Raw genomic sequence first — 18,483 nt, 5'->3', positions numbered from 1 at the left:
ATTATTTTTTACCAATAACCAAGGGGGAGGACGTAATTTCGTTTTATGCAAATATTAAGTGAGAAAAATGACGGATTTAGAATGAAATGTACCGATTCAGGTATCAACTTTTGCATGATAAGTGAACTTTTTCTTTAGATTTTGAAAAATGTATCCAGTATGTGGAGAAAAACATGTTCTTCCATCGACATCTTTCTTTGGTATCATAACTTTAAAGATAAAACAGTTATTGAACAGATTGTGGCTGAGGAGGCAATGTTTACAAATATACGTGTCGATTTTACTGTCTAGTCATACTCATTAATACTAGTATCACTGTGTGGGAACGGACACCGGATATAGCTCAAAAAGTGATCAATTGATAAGCGTTTGATTTTGAAATATGGACAGTTTTCTATCATTTCTTTTGTATTTTATGATGTATATAAAACATAATCGAAGAGTTTTAAATTACTTGATACTGTGCAATATACGACTATGATGGAAATGTGTCTCCTCTTTTGTATAATAGCACAATTTTCGCCGAAAATTGAATGATCACTCACAAATGTTCATTTATGTGGTACGATTTCAAACATAAATCAACAAATTGAAAATAAGAATAAAAACTGAATCGAGCGATTTCATTGTAATTACATAATCTAGTAATGTGTAAAATATCAATATGATATAGTTTGCTGTTACGGAGATATTCATACCTTTTAATGCCCTGGCAGTGTACTGGGGATAGATGAAGCAAATAAATAACTGCACAGGGGATAACTATTAAGTGGACTGATGATAGTAACGATCCATTTAGAAAAACGAGACTGTGATAATGATTACGGCTATTATCTATACGCGAGCTCGAGGGAAATTGTTCGAGGTTGTCCATATCGAGGGATGAGAGCAAAAACATGTTGTTGTTCTTTTTATCTGTATGCACTTAAAACTGTTTCATTCATACATATTAGTCAACCATGATGTGTTTTTCACAAGCATCAATATCTAAATATTTGAAATACGCCGGTAATCTGATTTATTGAGTAACACAAAACATATGGCCGTAGAATTTATGTGGTGTTTGCTATTCATATATATAATATTGCTTTGTAAATCAAGTACGTTTTTGGAAACAGAAAGTCACCAGTAGGGAATGAGATATTGTGATCAAATTTGGAACACGTAAAGCTTTTTTCTAAGCTTGGGTCGATGTTGGTATTACTTAGAACAGAATAATGGTCTCTGCTCGTTCACTTCAGTGAAAAAGAATGTATTGTGACCAACCCTGATATTTACGCAGCTTGCATATATACGTTCATTTAGGAGCATGGATCAAACTCATGTTAACTAAAGTTGCTCAATAATTTCTTATCAAATTGTACTCTCACTTTTTTGCTGATTATTTGAAAGTTCGAAATAGACATATACATGTATAATGTATATTAACAGTGTTACTATCAATTTTTGTCCCATTTTACATGGTATCACCAGGACACACATTTCTCAACTTTGAAACTATCCCCAGTACATAATACGGCTATCCCCAGTACAGTACTGTGAACATTTCTAAGGGCTTATATTTAACAGTTTAAAAGTTACATTGCCATTTCTTACAATAAAATTAGTTGAGCTTATTCTTGTGAAATCCTTCGATTCAGATTTTTTATTTATTCGATATATTTCCTAAAAATAACAAAACTTCTCGAAATTCAGTAAGTTTTGAGGTGATCATTTTACGAGGTCAGCTAAATCGTAAGCACTTTAAAGTATACCATAGGCCAAATTTAGCATTCAGCTATTAGTTCAAACACTTGCTTCATTTTGTGGATACGGTAGATATGCGTTAACACAGCAAGATCTTACCTCTGGTAAATTAAAACAACTGCATAATTATCTGTTTACTTATCACATTTTGAGCTATATCCGGTGTCCCTTCCCACATAGTGAGTATTCAGTATTAAATGATTACATTGCATTTTGTTTTATATTGCCTGTGAGTAAAATTTCTTCCTTAATTTGCCTTACATTTTATACTTAATTGGTTGGTAGTTCAATATTCGCGAATAACCGACTGGTCGAATATCCGACTTGCGAATGTACGAATAAAAGTGGTTAAAACAGTGCCGTTACGAAGGTACATCTGTGTACATGCATAAAATACATGTGGCGTGTTATAATAATAATAATAATAACTTTATTTATAGAAGGTAACACATTAAGACATAGGCATCATATTATGAAAAACATAACACACGTCTTATTTACAATGCGGCCTTCTGAAAGAACATACACAGACACACACACACACACACACTAAATAAGATGTGATGCAAATAATTAATACTCAAAACACAAATGTGAAAAACACATTTTGAACAATACCGCAAAAATACATATTGTTAAAAAAGCATTATTACATTTTTTCGCCATGGCCTATAATTAGAATTAATGATCGTTTTAACATGTAAAAATGCTTTGAATGGGATTTCAGAAAGGTACGTATTAAAATGTAATATGAAAACATAAAGAAACATGAATATAATACATTCATTTAACACATCAATGCTTAATAATACATCAATTTGTACCTAAATGTTAACAAGAAAACTCATCAAAATTGTTTAATTGAGTAAGTAGGACAGTCACACATTTATTTAACACCTTACTCAACAAATACATACATATAAACTATACCTGTGGTATGCATGGAATTATGCATTTAATTTTTACAACGGATTTTGCGATTGATGATGTAAATAGAACTTCTTACAGCGGGTTTTAAATGTCTTTTCCGTGTTAGACTTACGTATTTCTTCTGGTAAAAAATTCCAAACTTTCCCACTGTAGCATGCAAACGAGTGTTTCTTGTATTGTGTTTTATGTCGAAAGTGAGCAATGTCTTGTCGCGTGGAAGATCGTAATCCATATCTTGTGTTGCTAGATATCTTAATAATGTCTCTTATGTAACTCGGTGTAAGATTATTAATAGATTTAAATACCATAACAGCCGTTTGATATCTGCAACGGTATTCAAATTGAAGCCATTCTAATTTTTTAAATAATTCATGCGATGGCGTTCTAATAGGCTTAAAAAGAATAATTTTTGCAGCTCTTTTTTGAAGCAAGGTGATTCTTCTCATATGCGTTTGCTTACTTTTCCCCCAAACGCTACAACAATAGTCAAACATAGGAAGTATATACGATTTATAAAACAATTGTCTCATTTGATCCGTTAAAAAATAATTGAGTCTTTTTAAAAGGGCTATCTTTGCAATTACTTTCTTGCAGACAAATTCAACTTGCAGATTCCACGACAATGATGAATCAATAATAATTCCAAGCAATTTCTTCGAAGTTACATTTTCAATTAGTACTTTGTCTACGAATAAATTGAGTGCACATGCATTTCTTAATTTTGCATTTGAACCCAACAACATGCAATTAGTTTTTTGTGGATGTATTGCCATGTTGTTTACTTTGCACCAATCCGATACCATATCTAAATTTATTTGCAACGTACGTTCAATTTCCTGCGTATTTGAACTTTTTGCATATAGTGTAGTATCATCAGCATATAAGTCAATCATGGAATTTTCAATTTCAAAGGTTATGTCATTAATATATATAAGAAAAAGAATAGGACCAAGAATGGATCCTTGAGGAACTCCAGACCTTATACATCTTCGTGAAGATTGGGAATCCCCGAACTTTACAATTTGGTGTCTATCTTTCAAATATGAAGTTATCAGTTGGACGGAATTATCACTGAAGTTGTATAATTTCAATTTATGTATAAGTATTTGGTGATCTACTAGATCGAACGCCTTTCGTAAATCAAGAAAGAGAGCACCTACATAGTTTCCATTGTCAATTCCATCAATCCAATCATCAATTATTCTTATCAACGCTGTATGACAGGAATGTTTTTCTCGAAACCCAGATTGAAATTCATGTATGACATTCGTATTTTTAAAAAATGTTTTGATTTGATCTGCCAAGTGCCGTTCAAACACCTTTGACAGTGTTGGAAGGATAGAAATTGGTCTATAATTATTTGGATCATTGCGATCAGAAGATTTATATATAGGCAAAACCTTAGCCTCTTTTAATGAGTCTGGGGATATTCCTAGCCGTATGCTATTATTTATAATGGACGTTAGTGGTATAACAATACAATCACCACATTGTTTTAGGATATTAGGCCCTATTCCATCTAATCCTGTAGCTTTCGCCGTATTAAGCTTATCAGTATACATGTTTACCTCTAATGGGGTGATGTAAGATATATCAAAGTACTGACCCTTTAGCAAACTATTTAATTTGGTACCAAGTTTTGAAATATACTTTGAAATATACTTGAATAATATATTTATTAATATATTTGGAAATATACTTGAAGTGTTACTTCTTGACATGTGTACCTTTTAACCATAAACAAGACAAAATCTTAATCCCAATTGCCAACTGGTTGGTAGTTAGATATTCGCGAATAAACAACTAGAAATAGTCGAGTAGCCTTATATCAACATCTTACTCTGATTTTCAATCCCCCCCCAACCGGCAATTAGCGGGTAGTTTATTATTCCAATCCACAACTGACAACTAGCAGGTAGTTAAATATTCGAACCCCCAATTGGCAACTAACAGGTAGTTGAATATTCGAATCCCCAACTGGCAACTAACAGGTAGTTAAATATTTGAACCCCCAATTGGCAACTAGCAAGTAGTTGAATATTCGATTCCCCGACTGGCAACTAGCTGGTAGTTGAATATTCGAATACCCAAACTGCCAACTACCAGGTAGTTGAATATTCGAATCCCCAACTGGCAACTAACTGGAAGTTGAATATTTGAATCACCCAACTGGCAACTAACAGGTAGTTGAATATTCGAATCCCCAACTGCCAACTAACAGGTAGTTGAATATTCGAATACCCAACTGCCAACTAGCAGGTTGTTGAATATTCGAATCCTCAACTGGGAATTTACAGGTAGTTAAATATTCGAATCCCCAACTGGCAACTAGCAGGTAGTTAAATATTCGAATTCCCAACTGGCAACTAGCAGGTAGTTGAATATTCGCATCCCCAACTACCAACAACCAACTACATTTCAACTCTACCGTCATATTTTGTTTAACTGTGTTGTGAAATGTTTTACTACAAGAAAATTGAGATTTCTGCACAATCAGAAAAATAACTTTACATTCGATTATAATTATTATTGTTGTTATTTACAATTCTTATGCGATAATTCACAAAATATATCATGTATGTTAACTTCTCTGAAATAATCTTTATAACACAAGATTGTATATTTTATACGACTGGCTATAAATAGCAAATCTATCTTCATTCCGGTACATCAGACCGGACAATAGTATAATTTGACATAAATTTTAAAAACATCATTTCATCTTTTAATACTCTTCGTGTACCAGGTACAAATGGACACTCTAGTTCAATGGACCGAGTAAAGAACAAAAAGCCGCTAAATATTACATCACACTGAGTACGTAGCATCATGTTTATGCCGGATTATTTGAACGCATTTAATTGTAAATGATGGATGCAAGGGAGGGAATGCTCTATGGCACCATGTTGCACACACGCCTTTCACAACCTACCTTTCCTAATATAAAAAAGGCCTACGAGTAGCGTCATCGGAACTTTGCAGTATCATTTTCTCACTTCAACAGTGTTCAACGGTTGTGCGCGACCCCCCCCCCCCCCCCCACACACACACACACACACACTACACACATACACACCCTATGTTGAACAGTCTTTTGTAATTCCAGCGTTAAGCCAGTGATATAATTGGTTAGAACTGACAGCAACAACTTGACAATATTAGTATTCTTTTTCACGTGAATATACTGTTAATGGTTTATGAATTACATAAACAATATACCATTTCCATACATCAACGTCGACGACAACTATGTTGTGGTTGTTGTTGTTTTTTCTCCAGCATCAGATGCTTTTTAGTTAATTACATAACCAGTTTTCATTGAGTAAATCAAGTGTACGCCAACGCGCATGTACACACACATTTATGACTTAATGTTGCCAGTCCAAAAGAAACTAATATCTTTCGAAAAAAACACTGTTATATTATCAAATATTACGTAATGAGTTTCAAATTTTGGTTAAACGCTTCAAATGAGGTTACAGTTGAGTGTCGGCGGCATGTTCAATCCACGGAAAGAGCGCACGTGGAGCCAGATTGTCAAGCTCGTCGACCGGAACTAGACCGTCTGTGACGTCACTTCCTCTTGGAAAATATGTATCGCCATTCCCATTGCCTGGATTTTCTGCTGACGTCACAGTAGCGTCCACTACGTAGAGGTCATCGTCTTCTGGTTCTTGTTTTAATGGGTTCACGTTGTCGTATACGACGGGCGTCTGGGAAATCTTGGGTGGGGAACACTCAACCGTGCTCGCCTGGGACAGGGAAATCCCGTCAATAGTCTGAAAATTAGTAAAACGATTTCAGAACAATACAAAAAAAGCCTTTTAAAAAACATAGATTGAAATATTTAAATTTTATGAAAACGTTGGCAAACGTTACATATTTTCATTTCATACGATTTCATATACCGATCTCTTACGTTTTACCAATTCGAGTTATGCCTTACCTTTTCGTCCCTGAGTATATCTATATCCGATAGCGGGCTCTCAATCCCGCCTTTCTCCTGGTCGCCGCTCGAAAGCGCCCTCTTTTCCTGAAAGTGGGTTGCAATGTACATCACAATTATGGCGTATTATAATACCTACCTGTATGCTTGCTCACTCAAAATCCCTCATTGTCAATATACAGTATCAGTCGGTACGGGTTTCAACTTCCGTGGAGTGAAATGAGAAGAAACGTTCAATTAGAAAAAAATCACTATGATGTAACAATTAATGAATAAACATTGCTAAAAAAATTCTATGAAATGCCTAAGAAATAAAACCATCTTACCATGTTAGCAAACGCATATTGGTTCGCCGTAGTGGGTGTCCACGTGCGCATGCGTCGTTGGTAGGAGGAACCTATGATTCCAAAGAGCGCCAGAGCAACACAGATCGCCCCAGCAACGATCAGGAACACGAACAACCCGAAATTTTCATGGAACACACCCCCGGCTCCGTCTGCGCCCGCAAATGTCTCATTTCGGGCAACATGTGTCGTACTCGGTTGAGTTCCCGTTGGTGGGAGTTTACTTGAGGTAGAGGCGGAAGGACTGGCGAGAGGTCGTTCGGATTCGGGCGATGTTCGCTCTGTCAACTTTGGTCTCGTTCCTGTGGCTGTTGGAGTCACTCGGGTTGAAGGATTCGATACGCGGTCAGGTTTACGACCAACCGTCGACGCCGCAAGTGTTTGAGAAAACGTTACGGTTCGGGTTGGCGTAAATGTAATAGAGGAAGTTGGACTTGTATCAGAAACCTCCGTCGGTGATGAACTAGTTGCGTTATGTAACGTCAACGTTTCGGTTGTTTGCGTTATCTGATCCGAAGATGTTATTCTTTGTGGTATGAAATCCGTTGTGGCAATCGCTGTTTCTGGAACACTTGTAGGTGAAGTAAAACTGCTGGCTAAGGATAAAGATGGATACTGTGATACCGATGGAGCCCGCACAGTTGACGTTCTCAATTCGTCTGACGTCAGCACATCGTTTCCGTGGGACGAAGAAAAAAGAATTGTTGGTGTCGAACCTTGAAATATAATCGTTTATGCCAACTTTAATCAAATATGTCATGTTTTACAATAAAGTTGAAACAATAGGAAGTTGCAAAACTGAATGCGCATGTCCCATGAAGGCTTCCGAATTTCTTAAGTGTGTTTAAGAATGAAAACGCAGTATAAAATGTGTATGCGTGCTACCATTTGTTCTAAGATTTCAACGTACCATTTTGAACGTAGGTCGATCTGGTTGTTGTGCCATTGTTGGTAGACCTCGTTAGTGTTTGAGATCCCGTGTGCTCTATATAGCGGCTGGATGACGCTGACAATTCGTCCGGGAGATAATTCACTGTTCCTGCCAGCATTGATCTGGCAGTAGTTTCATCAGACAACGAGTCATTTCCTTCGACGCCTGCAGACACGGTGAAAACTGCTACAAAGGATAACATTTCCTGAGTGTTATAAGCGGCAATCCCACTTCCGTCGTTGGCATTACTAAAGTCTGCGGGGGAGGCGGTGGAGGCTGTAGATGACATGGTGGCCAAGTCTGCGGGGGAGGCAGCTGTGGCTGGAGATGACATGGTGGCCAAGTCGGCGGGGGAGGCAGTCTCGATTAGAGAAGACATGGTGGCCAAGTCTGCGGGGGAGGCAGCCTCGACTGGAGAATACATGGTTGCCAAGTCTGCGGGTGAGGCGCCCGTGGCTGGAGAAGACATGGTGGCCAAGTCTGCGGGGGAGGCAGCCTCGACTGGAGAAGACATGTTGGCCAAGTCTGCGGGGGAGGCAGCCGTGGCTGGAGATGACATGGTGGCCAAGTCTGCGGGGGAGGCAGCCTCGATTGGAGAAGACATGGTGGCCAAGTCTGCGGGGGAGGCAGCCTCGACTGAAGAATACATGTTGGCCAAGTCTGCGGGGGAGGCGGCCGTGGCTGGAGAAGACATGGTGGCCAAGTCTGCGGGGGAGGCGGCCTCGACTGGAGAATACATGGTGGCTAAGTCGGCGGGGGAGGCAGCCTCGACTGGAGAAGAGATGGTGACCAAGTCTGCGGGCGAGGCAGCCGTGGCTGGAGAAGACATGATGGCGAAGTCTGCGGGGGAGGCAGCCTCGACTGGAGAAGACATGGTGGCCAAGTCTGCGGGAGAGGCAGCCTCCACTGGAGAAGACATGGTGGCCAAGTCTGCGGGGGAGGCGGCCGTGGCTGGAGAAGACATGGTGACCAAGTCTGCGGGGGAATCGGCCTCGACTGGAGAAGACATGGTGGCTAAGTCTTCGGGGGAGGCAGTCTCGACTTGAGAAGAGATGGTGGCGAAGTCTGCGGGCGAGGCAGCCGTGGCTGGAGAAGACATGATGGCGAAGTCTGCGGGGGAGGCAACCTCGACTGGAGAATACATGGTGGCCAAGTCTGCGGGGGAGGCGGCCGTGGTTGGAGAAGACATGGTGGCCAAGTCTGCGGGTGAGGCGGCCGTGGCTGGATAAGACATGGTGGCTAAGTCTTCGGGGGAGGCAGTCTCGACTTGAGAAGAGATGGTGGCGAAGTCTGCGGGCGAGGCAGCCGTGGCTGGAGAAGACATGGTGGCGAAGTCTGCGGGCGAGGCAGCCGTGGCTGGAGAAGACATGATGGCGAAGTCTGCGGGGGAGGCAGCCTCGATTGGAGAAGACATGGTGGCCAAGTCTGCGGGGGAGGCGGCCGTGGCTGGAGAAGACATGTTGACCAAGTCTGCGGGGGAATCAGCCTCGATTGGAGAAGACATGGTGGCCAAGTCTGCGGGGGAGGCAACCTCGATTGGAGAATACATGGTGGCCATGTCTGCGGGAGAGGCGGCCGTGGCTGGAGAAGACATGGTGGCTAAGTCTGCGGGGGAGGCAGTTTCGACTTGAGAAGAGATGGTGGCGAAGTCTGCGGGCGAGGCAGCCGTGGCTGTAGAAGACATGGTGGCCAAGTCTGCGGGGGAGGCAGACTCGACTGGAGAAGACATGGTGGCGAAGTCTGCGGGGGAGGCAGCCTCGACTGGAGAAGACATGGTGGCCAAGTCTGCGGGGGAGGCGGCCGTGGCTGGAGAAGACATGGTGACCAAGTCTGCGGGGTAGGCAGCCGTGGCTGGAGGAGACATGGTGGCCAAGTCTGCGGGGGATGCGGCCGTCGCTGGAGATGACATGATGGCCAAGTCTGTGGGTGAGGCCGCCGTGGCTGGAGAAGACAAAGTGGCCAAGTATGCGGGGGAGGCAGCCTCGACTAGAGAAGACATGGTGGCCAGGTCTGCGGGGAAGGCAGCCTCGACTGGAGAAGACATGGTGGCGAAGTCTGCGGGGGAGGCAGCCTCGACTGGAGAAGACATGGTGGGAAAGTCTGCGGGGGAGGCAACCGTGGCTGGAGAAGACATAGTTGCCAAGTCTGCGGGGGAGGCAGCCGTTGCTGGAAAATACATGGTGGCCAAGTCTGCGGGGGAGGCAGCCGTGGCTGGAAAAGACATGGTTTCCAAGTATGCGGGGGAGGCAGCCGTTGCTGGAGAAGACAGAAAAGACATGGTTGCCAAATCTACGGGGGAGACAGCCGTATTTGGAGATGACATAGTGGCCAAGTCTGCGGGGGAGGCAGCCGTTGCTTGAGAAGACATGGTGGCCATGTCTGCGAGGGAGGCAGCCGTTGCTGGAAAAGACATGGTGGCCATGTCTGCGGGGGAGGCAGCCGTGCCTGGAGAAGACATAGTGGCCAAATCCGGTCCTTGAGTGGGTGTACCAGTCAACTCCCCATGCTTGATTGCTACACTCGCATTGGGTGTGCTGTCTGAAAGATAAGTGTAAATTGTACAGTATTGTTTTACATGACTAAAATTTACGAAAATTAGCCCGTAAGGAATGAGTGCATATAGACGTAAAGACAGAGAGCTCTGCTGTAATTGCTTTTATACTTTATCTGTACCGTCCCGTTAAAAATCGTTGCACTACCGAAGTTCTATATAAGATTATTATACATTTAATCGTCATAATCGGAGAGCTCTAAAAAGCCAACCCACCTTGCGCGCAATAGGCCACGGGGCACCTGTCCACCGGTTTAAGGTAGTAAACAAAGAAGTCCCCACAGTTCCGAACGCCGACTTCCTGTCTGAGCACACAACAGTCCCACTGGCCAAGCACGGCATACGAAGCGCACACAGACGCCCACAGCGTGACGTTCATTTCCGGTAGCGCTCGCCCCCCCAGGTCTAGTCGAAGTGGGACTTGTGTACCGCATGCGTTGTTCTGTAAATAATACTTATACTTATAATATTATTGGTCCTTGTTTAGCTTAAACATTAATTTTAGCATCTTGCGTCAAAACAATACTAACATTAGCCACAGCAAATATGTTAGCATTTCTGAGAAGTTGTTGAAATAATGGCTACACTTGTAATATTATAAGTTCAAGTTACAACAATTCAAAATCACCAATGTACCTGTATACACGTGCGTGGGATTTGGAGATGGCGGCCGGTGGCATCCACGAGCCGATACCAGTCAGGAGACAGGCGGTTGTCACATCGGAGGCCGCCCCCTATCCCCCACAGCCACATCTCGGCCATCAGATCTTTCGCTTTCTCACATAAACCTGGGGGTGGAGAAGGTATGTATGCTGGTCTGGTAACTACAATGAAGCTATGTTGTAACGAGGCTACTTTCTGTTATGTTTTTATGAAATATCATGCTGCACTTATAATTGTATTATATTATATAGTTTGGTTACTGTTTTCCTTAATAAAGGTAATGTAGCATTCAACCGTTGCCGGGTTAAAAAGTTTCGAAAATTAGTCACTTAAATGTCGCCGACTACGCTATAATTTTTACGCCAATTGAATTGACACTTTCTTATATTTAGCATCAAAGAAACAAACAAAAATATAATTTTCCTGATGACAAACTTTGGCTGATTTTATAAAAAATGTACTCTTGAGTAATTTAACTTAATTTGATAAAACATATTTTACACTTACCCGTTTCATCCGTGGAATTACTGCCCCTGCTGCCAACTGCTAGTAGTACTGCAATTTTGAATTGTTAACTCTTTTGAAACAATGTTGGAAATATAAAAGAGTACCATTGTATTAAGTCTCAATGCAATACCTCAAGTAGTTGCTGAGATATTAACCTATGTGTGCTTACACGCAAAATCTTAACCAGAATTTTTAAGTCGAATAATAAAGGCCTATTATTTGCATTAAATGCAAACAAGAGTTATCTTACTTGATTAATTAAGTAGGTTGGATGGTTGAGTACCATTGTATCAAGTCTCAATGCAAAACCTGAAGTAATTGCTGAGATATTATCCTATGTGTGCTTGCACGCAAAACCTTAACCAGAATTTCTAAGTCGAATAATAAAGGCCTATTATTTGCATTAAATGCAACTAAGATCTATCTAACTTGGTTAATTAAGTAGGTTGGATGGTTGAGTACCATTGTATAAAGTCTCAATGCAATACATCAAGTAGTTGCTGAGATATTAACCTATGTGTGCTTGCATGCAAAACCCTAACCAAGGTGTGACGCCGACGCCGACGCTAGGGTGAGTAGTATAGCTCTCGATATTCTTCGAATGGTCGAGCTAGAAATGGCCGCCGTTTACTTGGTAGGCAGACATTTAAACATTATTAAAATCTTAAATAAAGGGATTAAAATGAAACAATCAGTGCAATAATAGTGAAATTAGTTTTTCCAATAATGGCACCTTATTCCGTGTTTCAGTAAACGAGTACTACCCGAAACCGACCGGATGTTTACATTCGGTTAAGGTCATAAAGCAGTAGCCAATAGCCTAATGCCTAATTAAGCCGACAGCGAAAATAATTAGACAAGATATGGAAATCATGATCTGATTTGTAATAAATTATAAAGTCATCGTTATCTGATTGCATTGGAAAAGTTCCAATTTCATGTTGTCTAATTGAGACGAAAGCAAAAGAAATTAGACAAGTATTTGGTTCTCAAGTATTTTAGAATCATTAATTAAATTGTATTGACGAGTAAGAATGCTGACTATCGGGCGAAATATTTACACAGTTGAAATCTGCGTGAAAGAAATGTCTCTAATCTATTTTAGAAAGTAAATGCGAATATCTTGTAATGACCTTATACAGATATACCCGTTATTCGTTGGAAATATTTAAAGATGCAATCTTACTCCTAAATAAGATTTACCACAATTAATAATATTGTTTTAATATTCCCACTGTGTGGGAGCGGACACCGGATATAGCTCAAAAAGTGATAAGTAAACAGACACTTATGCAGTTGTTTTTCTTTACCAGAGGTAAGATCTTGCGATTTTTACGTTTATTTACCGTATCCACAAATGAAACAAGTGTTTGAACTTATAGCTGAATGCTAAATTTGGCCTATGGTATACTTTAAAGTGCTTACGATTTAGCAGACCTTTAACAATGTTGCTTCAAATCTGAGATGATCACCTCGAAACTTACAGAATTTCGACAAGTATCTTTATTTTTAGGAAATATATCGAATAAATAAAAAATCTGAATCGAAGGATTTCACAAGCCTAAGCTCAACTATATTTATTGTAAGAACTGGCAATGTAACTTTTAAACTGTTAAAGAAATGCCCTAAGAAATGTTCACAGTACTGTACTGGGGATAGCCGTATTATGTACTGAGGATAGTTTCAAAGTTGAGGAATGTGTCCTGGTGATAACATGTAAAATGGGACAAAATTGATGGTAACACTGTTAATATACAATACACATGTATGTCTATTTCCATCTTTCAAATAATCTGCAAAAAGTGGGAGTACAAATTGATAAGAAATTATTGAGCAAACTTTAGTTAACAATGAGTTTGATCCATGCTTTCCTAAATGAACGTAAGCTGCTTAATTGTCATATTTGGTCAAAATACATACTTTCTCACTGAAGTGAACGAGCAGAGACCATTATTCTGGTCTAAGTATTAGCAACATCGACCCAAGCTTAGAAAAAAGCTGCACGTGTTCCAAATTTGATCACAATATCTCATTCCCTACCGATGACTTTCTGTGTGCAAAAACGTACCTACTTGATTTACAAAGCAATTATATATATATATATGAATAGCAAACACCACATAAATTCTACGGCCATATGTTTTGTGTTCCTCAATAAATCATATTACCGGCGTATTTTAAATATTTAGATATTTGCGACTCGAACGTTGATGCTTGTGAAAAAAACATCATGGTTAACTAATCTGTATGAATGAAACAGTTTTAAGTGCATACAGATACAAAAAAAACGCAATATATTTTTTCTCAGCCCTCGCTGGACCACATCAAACAATTTCCCTCGAGCTCGCGTATAGGTAAATGGCCGTAATCATTATCACGGTATCTTTATTCTTAATACATCTTTACTATCCTCAGTCCACTTAATAGCTATCCCCTGTGCAGTTATTTATTTGCTTCATCTATCCCCAGTACACCGCCAAGGTATCAAAAGGTATGAATATCTCCGTAACAACAAAACATATCGTATTGATATCTTACATATTACTAGATAATGATATTACAAAGAAATCGCTCGATTCAACTTTTATTCTGATTTTCAATTTGTTGATTTATGTTTGAAATCGTACCACATAAATGACCATTTGTGAGCGATCATGCTACTTTCGGCGAGAATTGGGCTATTATACAAAAGAGGAGACACATTTCCATCATAGTCGTATATTGCATAGGATCAAGTTATTCGAAACTCTTCGATTTTGATAAATATATAACCATAAAATACAGAAAAATGATAAAAAACGGTCCATGTGTCAAAATCAAACGCTTATCGATTAATCACTTTTTGAGCTTTATCCGGTGTCCATTCCCCTACAATGATTCCACAAGAGGGCCATGGTGGCAGTACTGCATAGTTGCCCTAAATCGCTCACCTGAGTAAAAGAGTTTAACCTTTGTAATCAATATAGCTTGATATTTGTTCTCAAAGAATATTGAAAAACATACTGGTCAAACATGTTGCTTTGATAATCACTGACAGAACTTGTCGAGTTCCCTGCACTCTGACTGGTCTAGTCACAGTTTCCTGCACACTGACAGGACTTGTCACAGTTTCTTGCACTCTGACAGGACTTGTCACAGTTTCCTGCACTCTGACTGGACTTGTCACAGTTCCCTGCACACTGAATGGACTCGTCACAGTTCCCTGCACACTGACTGGACTTGTCACAGTTTCTTGCACACTGACAGGACTTATCGATTGACTGAACACTGACATGATTTTGTATAGTTGCCTGCACACTGACAGGACTTGATGATTGACTGCACTCTGACAGAATTTGATTCTCATACTTGCACACTGACTGGACTTTGTTCAGTTTCCTGCACACTGACAGAACTTGATAATTGACTGCACACTGACAGCACTTGGTACAGATACCTGCACACTGACAGGACTTTTTTCAGTTGACTGCACACTGATAAGACTTGTTCATTTGCCTGCACACTGACAGGACTTCGTTCAATTGCCTGCACACTGACAAAACTATGTTCAATTACTTGCACAGTAAAATAACTTTTAGTATAGATACACAAACAACAAACATTGCACCATCCAATAAAATCAATAAATTGCCTTAAGCTCTATAAGTCAATGAACATTACACATTCATAATTTCTATTATTGCTTCTTCCATCTAGGACAACATCACCATCCTTCAAATAATATTAATCAATTATTTCTGTGTAAGGCTTATTCACTATCCACACCGAAGATTAGATTTGTTGTTTTGAATAATCTACATGATGTTTACAATAATATACATGAAGTTCAATGGAAAAGTCTGATTATTAAATTTATCAATAAGTAAAAATGAAATTTCTTCAAAGGGAAAGAGTGTATAATCATTGTATCATTATTTTAATCTATGATCCTGAAAAAAGAACAGTAATTACCTTATAAGTGACTATGTTGAAGACTTAATAGACTTTAAAATCTATTCCCTTGTTACTAAAAACAGAAAGTAGTGGAATCTCCAACAAAAAGGGAGACCATATAGCTAGACTTGCTGCCCTTGTTTCAAGGGTCAACTTTACATAACTATCAAATTTTAACAAAATGTATTTATAATGAACTTGTAACCCATTGAGTGAGGCCAATTTTTCTTCAGGGGCATAATATAAATAAACATGGTAGGTAACCAATAGACAATGTAACACACCAAACATTTAAGCACTAGGCCTAATAGTATTTGCCAAAAAAAGTTTTGTAATTTTGTCCTTTAGGTTGCCATGGTAACCAGAGTTCTGCATGGAATTAATTTCTTTGAACAATTTTGAAAAAGCACCAACCAAGGATCATTCCTTTGAAGTTTCATCAAAATTGTCCAAGGGGTTTAGGAGAAGAAGATGATTATAACCTATTGTTGACATTTTCCTTTAGGTTGCCATTGCAACCAGAGTTCTGCATGGTATTTATTTCTTGGAACAAATTTGAAAAAGCACCAACCAAGGATCATTCCTATCAGGTTTCATCAAAATTGTCCAAGCGGTTAAGGAAAAGAAGATGATTATAACCTTTTGTTGACAATTCCTTTAGATTGCCATGGCAACCAGAGTTCTGCATGGAATTCATTTCTTTGAACAATTTTGAAAAAAGCATCAACCAAAGATCATTCCTATCAGGTTTCATCAAAATTGTCCAAGCGGTTAAGGAGAAGATGATGATTATAACCTTTTGTTGACAATTCCTTTAGATTGCCATGGCAACCAGAGTTCTGCATGGAATTCATTTCTTTGAACAATTTTGAAAAAAGCATCAACCAATGATCATTCCTATGAAGTTTCATCTAAATTGTCCAACAGGTTTAGGAGAAGATGATGATTAAAACCATTTGTTGACATTTTCCTTTAGATTGCCATGGCAACCAGAGTTCTGCATGGAATTCATTTCTTTGAACAATTTTGAAAAAAACACCAACCAAGGATCATTCCTTTGAAGTTTCATCAAAATTGTCCAAGGAGTTAAGGAGAAGAAGATGATTATAACCATTTGTTGATATTTTCCTTTAGGTTGCCATGGCAACCAGAGTTCTGCATGGAATTCATTTCTTTGAACAATTTTGAAAAAGCACCAACCAAGGATCATTCCTTTGAAGTTTTATCAAAATTGTCCAAGGAGTTTAGGAGAAGAAGATGATTATAACCTATTGTTGACATTTTCCTTTAGGTTGCCATGGCAACCAGAGTTCTGCATGGTATTAATTTCTTTGAACAAATTTGAAAAAGCACCAACCAAGGATCATTCCTATCAGGTTTCATCAAAATTGTCCAAGCGGTTAAGGAGAAGAAGATGATTATAATCTATTGTTGACAATTCCTTTAGATTGCCATGGCAAACAGAGTTCTGCATGGAATTCATTTCTTTGAAAAAAATTGAAAAAAAACAAGGATCATTCCTATGAAATTTCATTAAAATTGTCCAATGGGTTAAGGAGAAGATGATGATTATAACCATTTGTTGACATTTTCCTTTAGATTGCCATGGCAACCAGAGTTCTGCATGGAATTCATTTCTTTGAACAATTTTGAAAAAAGCATCAACCAAGGATCATTCCTATGAAGTTTCATCTAAATTGTCCAACAGGTTTAGCAGAAGATGATGATTATAACCTTTTGTTGACAATTCCTCTAGATTGCCATGGCAACCAGAGTTCTGCATGAAATTCATTTCTTTGAACAATTTTGAAAAAAGCATCAACCAAGGATCATTCCTATGAAGTTTCATCTAAATTGTCCAACAGGTTTAGGAGAAGATGATGATTATAACCATTTGTTGACATTTTCCTTTAGATTGCCATGGCAACCAGAGTTCTGCATGGAATTCATTTCTTTGAACAATTTTGAAAAAAACACCAATCAAGGATCATTCCTTTGAAGTTTCATCAAAATTGTCCAAGGAGTTAAGGAGAAGAAGATGATTATAACCATTTGTTGATATTTTCCTTTAGGTTGCCATGGCAACCAGAGTTCTGCATGGAATTCATTTCTTTGAACAATTTTGAAAAAGCACCAACCAAGGATCATTCCTTTGAAGTTTTATCAAAATTGTCCAAGGAGTTTAGGAGAAGAAGATGATTATAACCTATTGTTGACATTTTCCTTTAGGTTGCCATGGCAACCGGAGTTCTGCATGGTATTAATTTCTTTGAACAAATTTGAAAAAGCACCAACCAAGGATCATTCCTATCAGGTTTCATCAAAATTGTCCAAGCGGTTAAGGAGAAGAAGATGATTATAATCTATTGTTGACAATTCCTTTAGATTGCCATGGCAAACAAAGTTCTGCATGGAATTCATTTCTTTGAAAAAAATTGAAAAAAAACAAGGATCATTCCTATGAAGTTTCATTAAAATTGTCCAATGGGTTAAGGAGAAGATGATGATTATAACCATTTGTTGACATTTTCCTTTAGATTGCCATGGCAACCAGAGTTCTGCATGGAATTCATTTCTTTGAACAATTTTGAAAAAGCACCAACCAAGGATCATCCCTATGAAGTTTCATCAAAATTGTCCAACAGGTTTAGGAGAAGAAGATGATTATAACCAATTGTTGACATTTTCCTTTAGGTTGCCATGGCAACCAGAGTTCTGCGTGGAATTCATTTGTTTGAACAATTCTGAAAAAAACACCGACCAAGGATCATTCCTATGAAGTTTCGTCAAAATTGTCTAAGCGGTTTAGTAGAAGAAGATGATTATAGCCAATTGTTGACGGACGACAGACGCCGGACATAAACCGATCACAGTAGCTCACCTTGAGCACTTTGTGCTCAGGTGAGCTAAAAAAAGGGATGTGTAAATGTCG

The 18,483-nt window shown here is 39.0% G+C and overlaps 1 protein-coding gene across 1 annotated transcript in view; it reads right to left on the bottom strand.

The window, feature by feature from the left end:
- Positions 1–5,763: 5,763 nt before the first annotated feature.
- Positions 5,764–18,483, bottom strand: part of LOC128216181 (mucin-5AC-like) — a 49,654-nt gene continuing 36,934 nt past the window's right edge. Inside the window, exons 2-8 of the mRNA XM_052922756.1 lie at positions 11,619–11,666; positions 11,085–11,236; positions 10,665–10,890; positions 7,877–10,435; positions 6,949–7,682; positions 6,623–6,709; positions 5,764–6,455 (exon numbers count right to left, since the gene is read on the bottom strand). Coding sequence (XP_052778716.1) covers positions 6,153–6,455; positions 6,623–6,709; positions 6,949–7,682; positions 7,877–10,435; positions 10,665–10,890; positions 11,085–11,236; positions 11,619–11,666 — 4,109 coding nt within the window. The 3' untranslated portion in view covers positions 5,764–6,152. The remainder of the gene's footprint in view (positions 6,456–6,622; positions 6,710–6,948; positions 7,683–7,876; positions 10,436–10,664; positions 10,891–11,084; positions 11,237–11,618; positions 11,667–18,483) is intronic.

This window comes from Mya arenaria, chromosome 14 (assembly GCF_026914265.1).
Source record: "Mya arenaria isolate MELC-2E11 chromosome 14, ASM2691426v1".
Taxonomy (NCBI): domain Eukaryota; kingdom Metazoa; phylum Mollusca; class Bivalvia; order Myida; family Myidae; genus Mya; species Mya arenaria.
The sequence above is the reverse complement of the archived record's forward strand: the minus strand, read 5'-3'. Positions and strand labels throughout refer to the sequence as shown.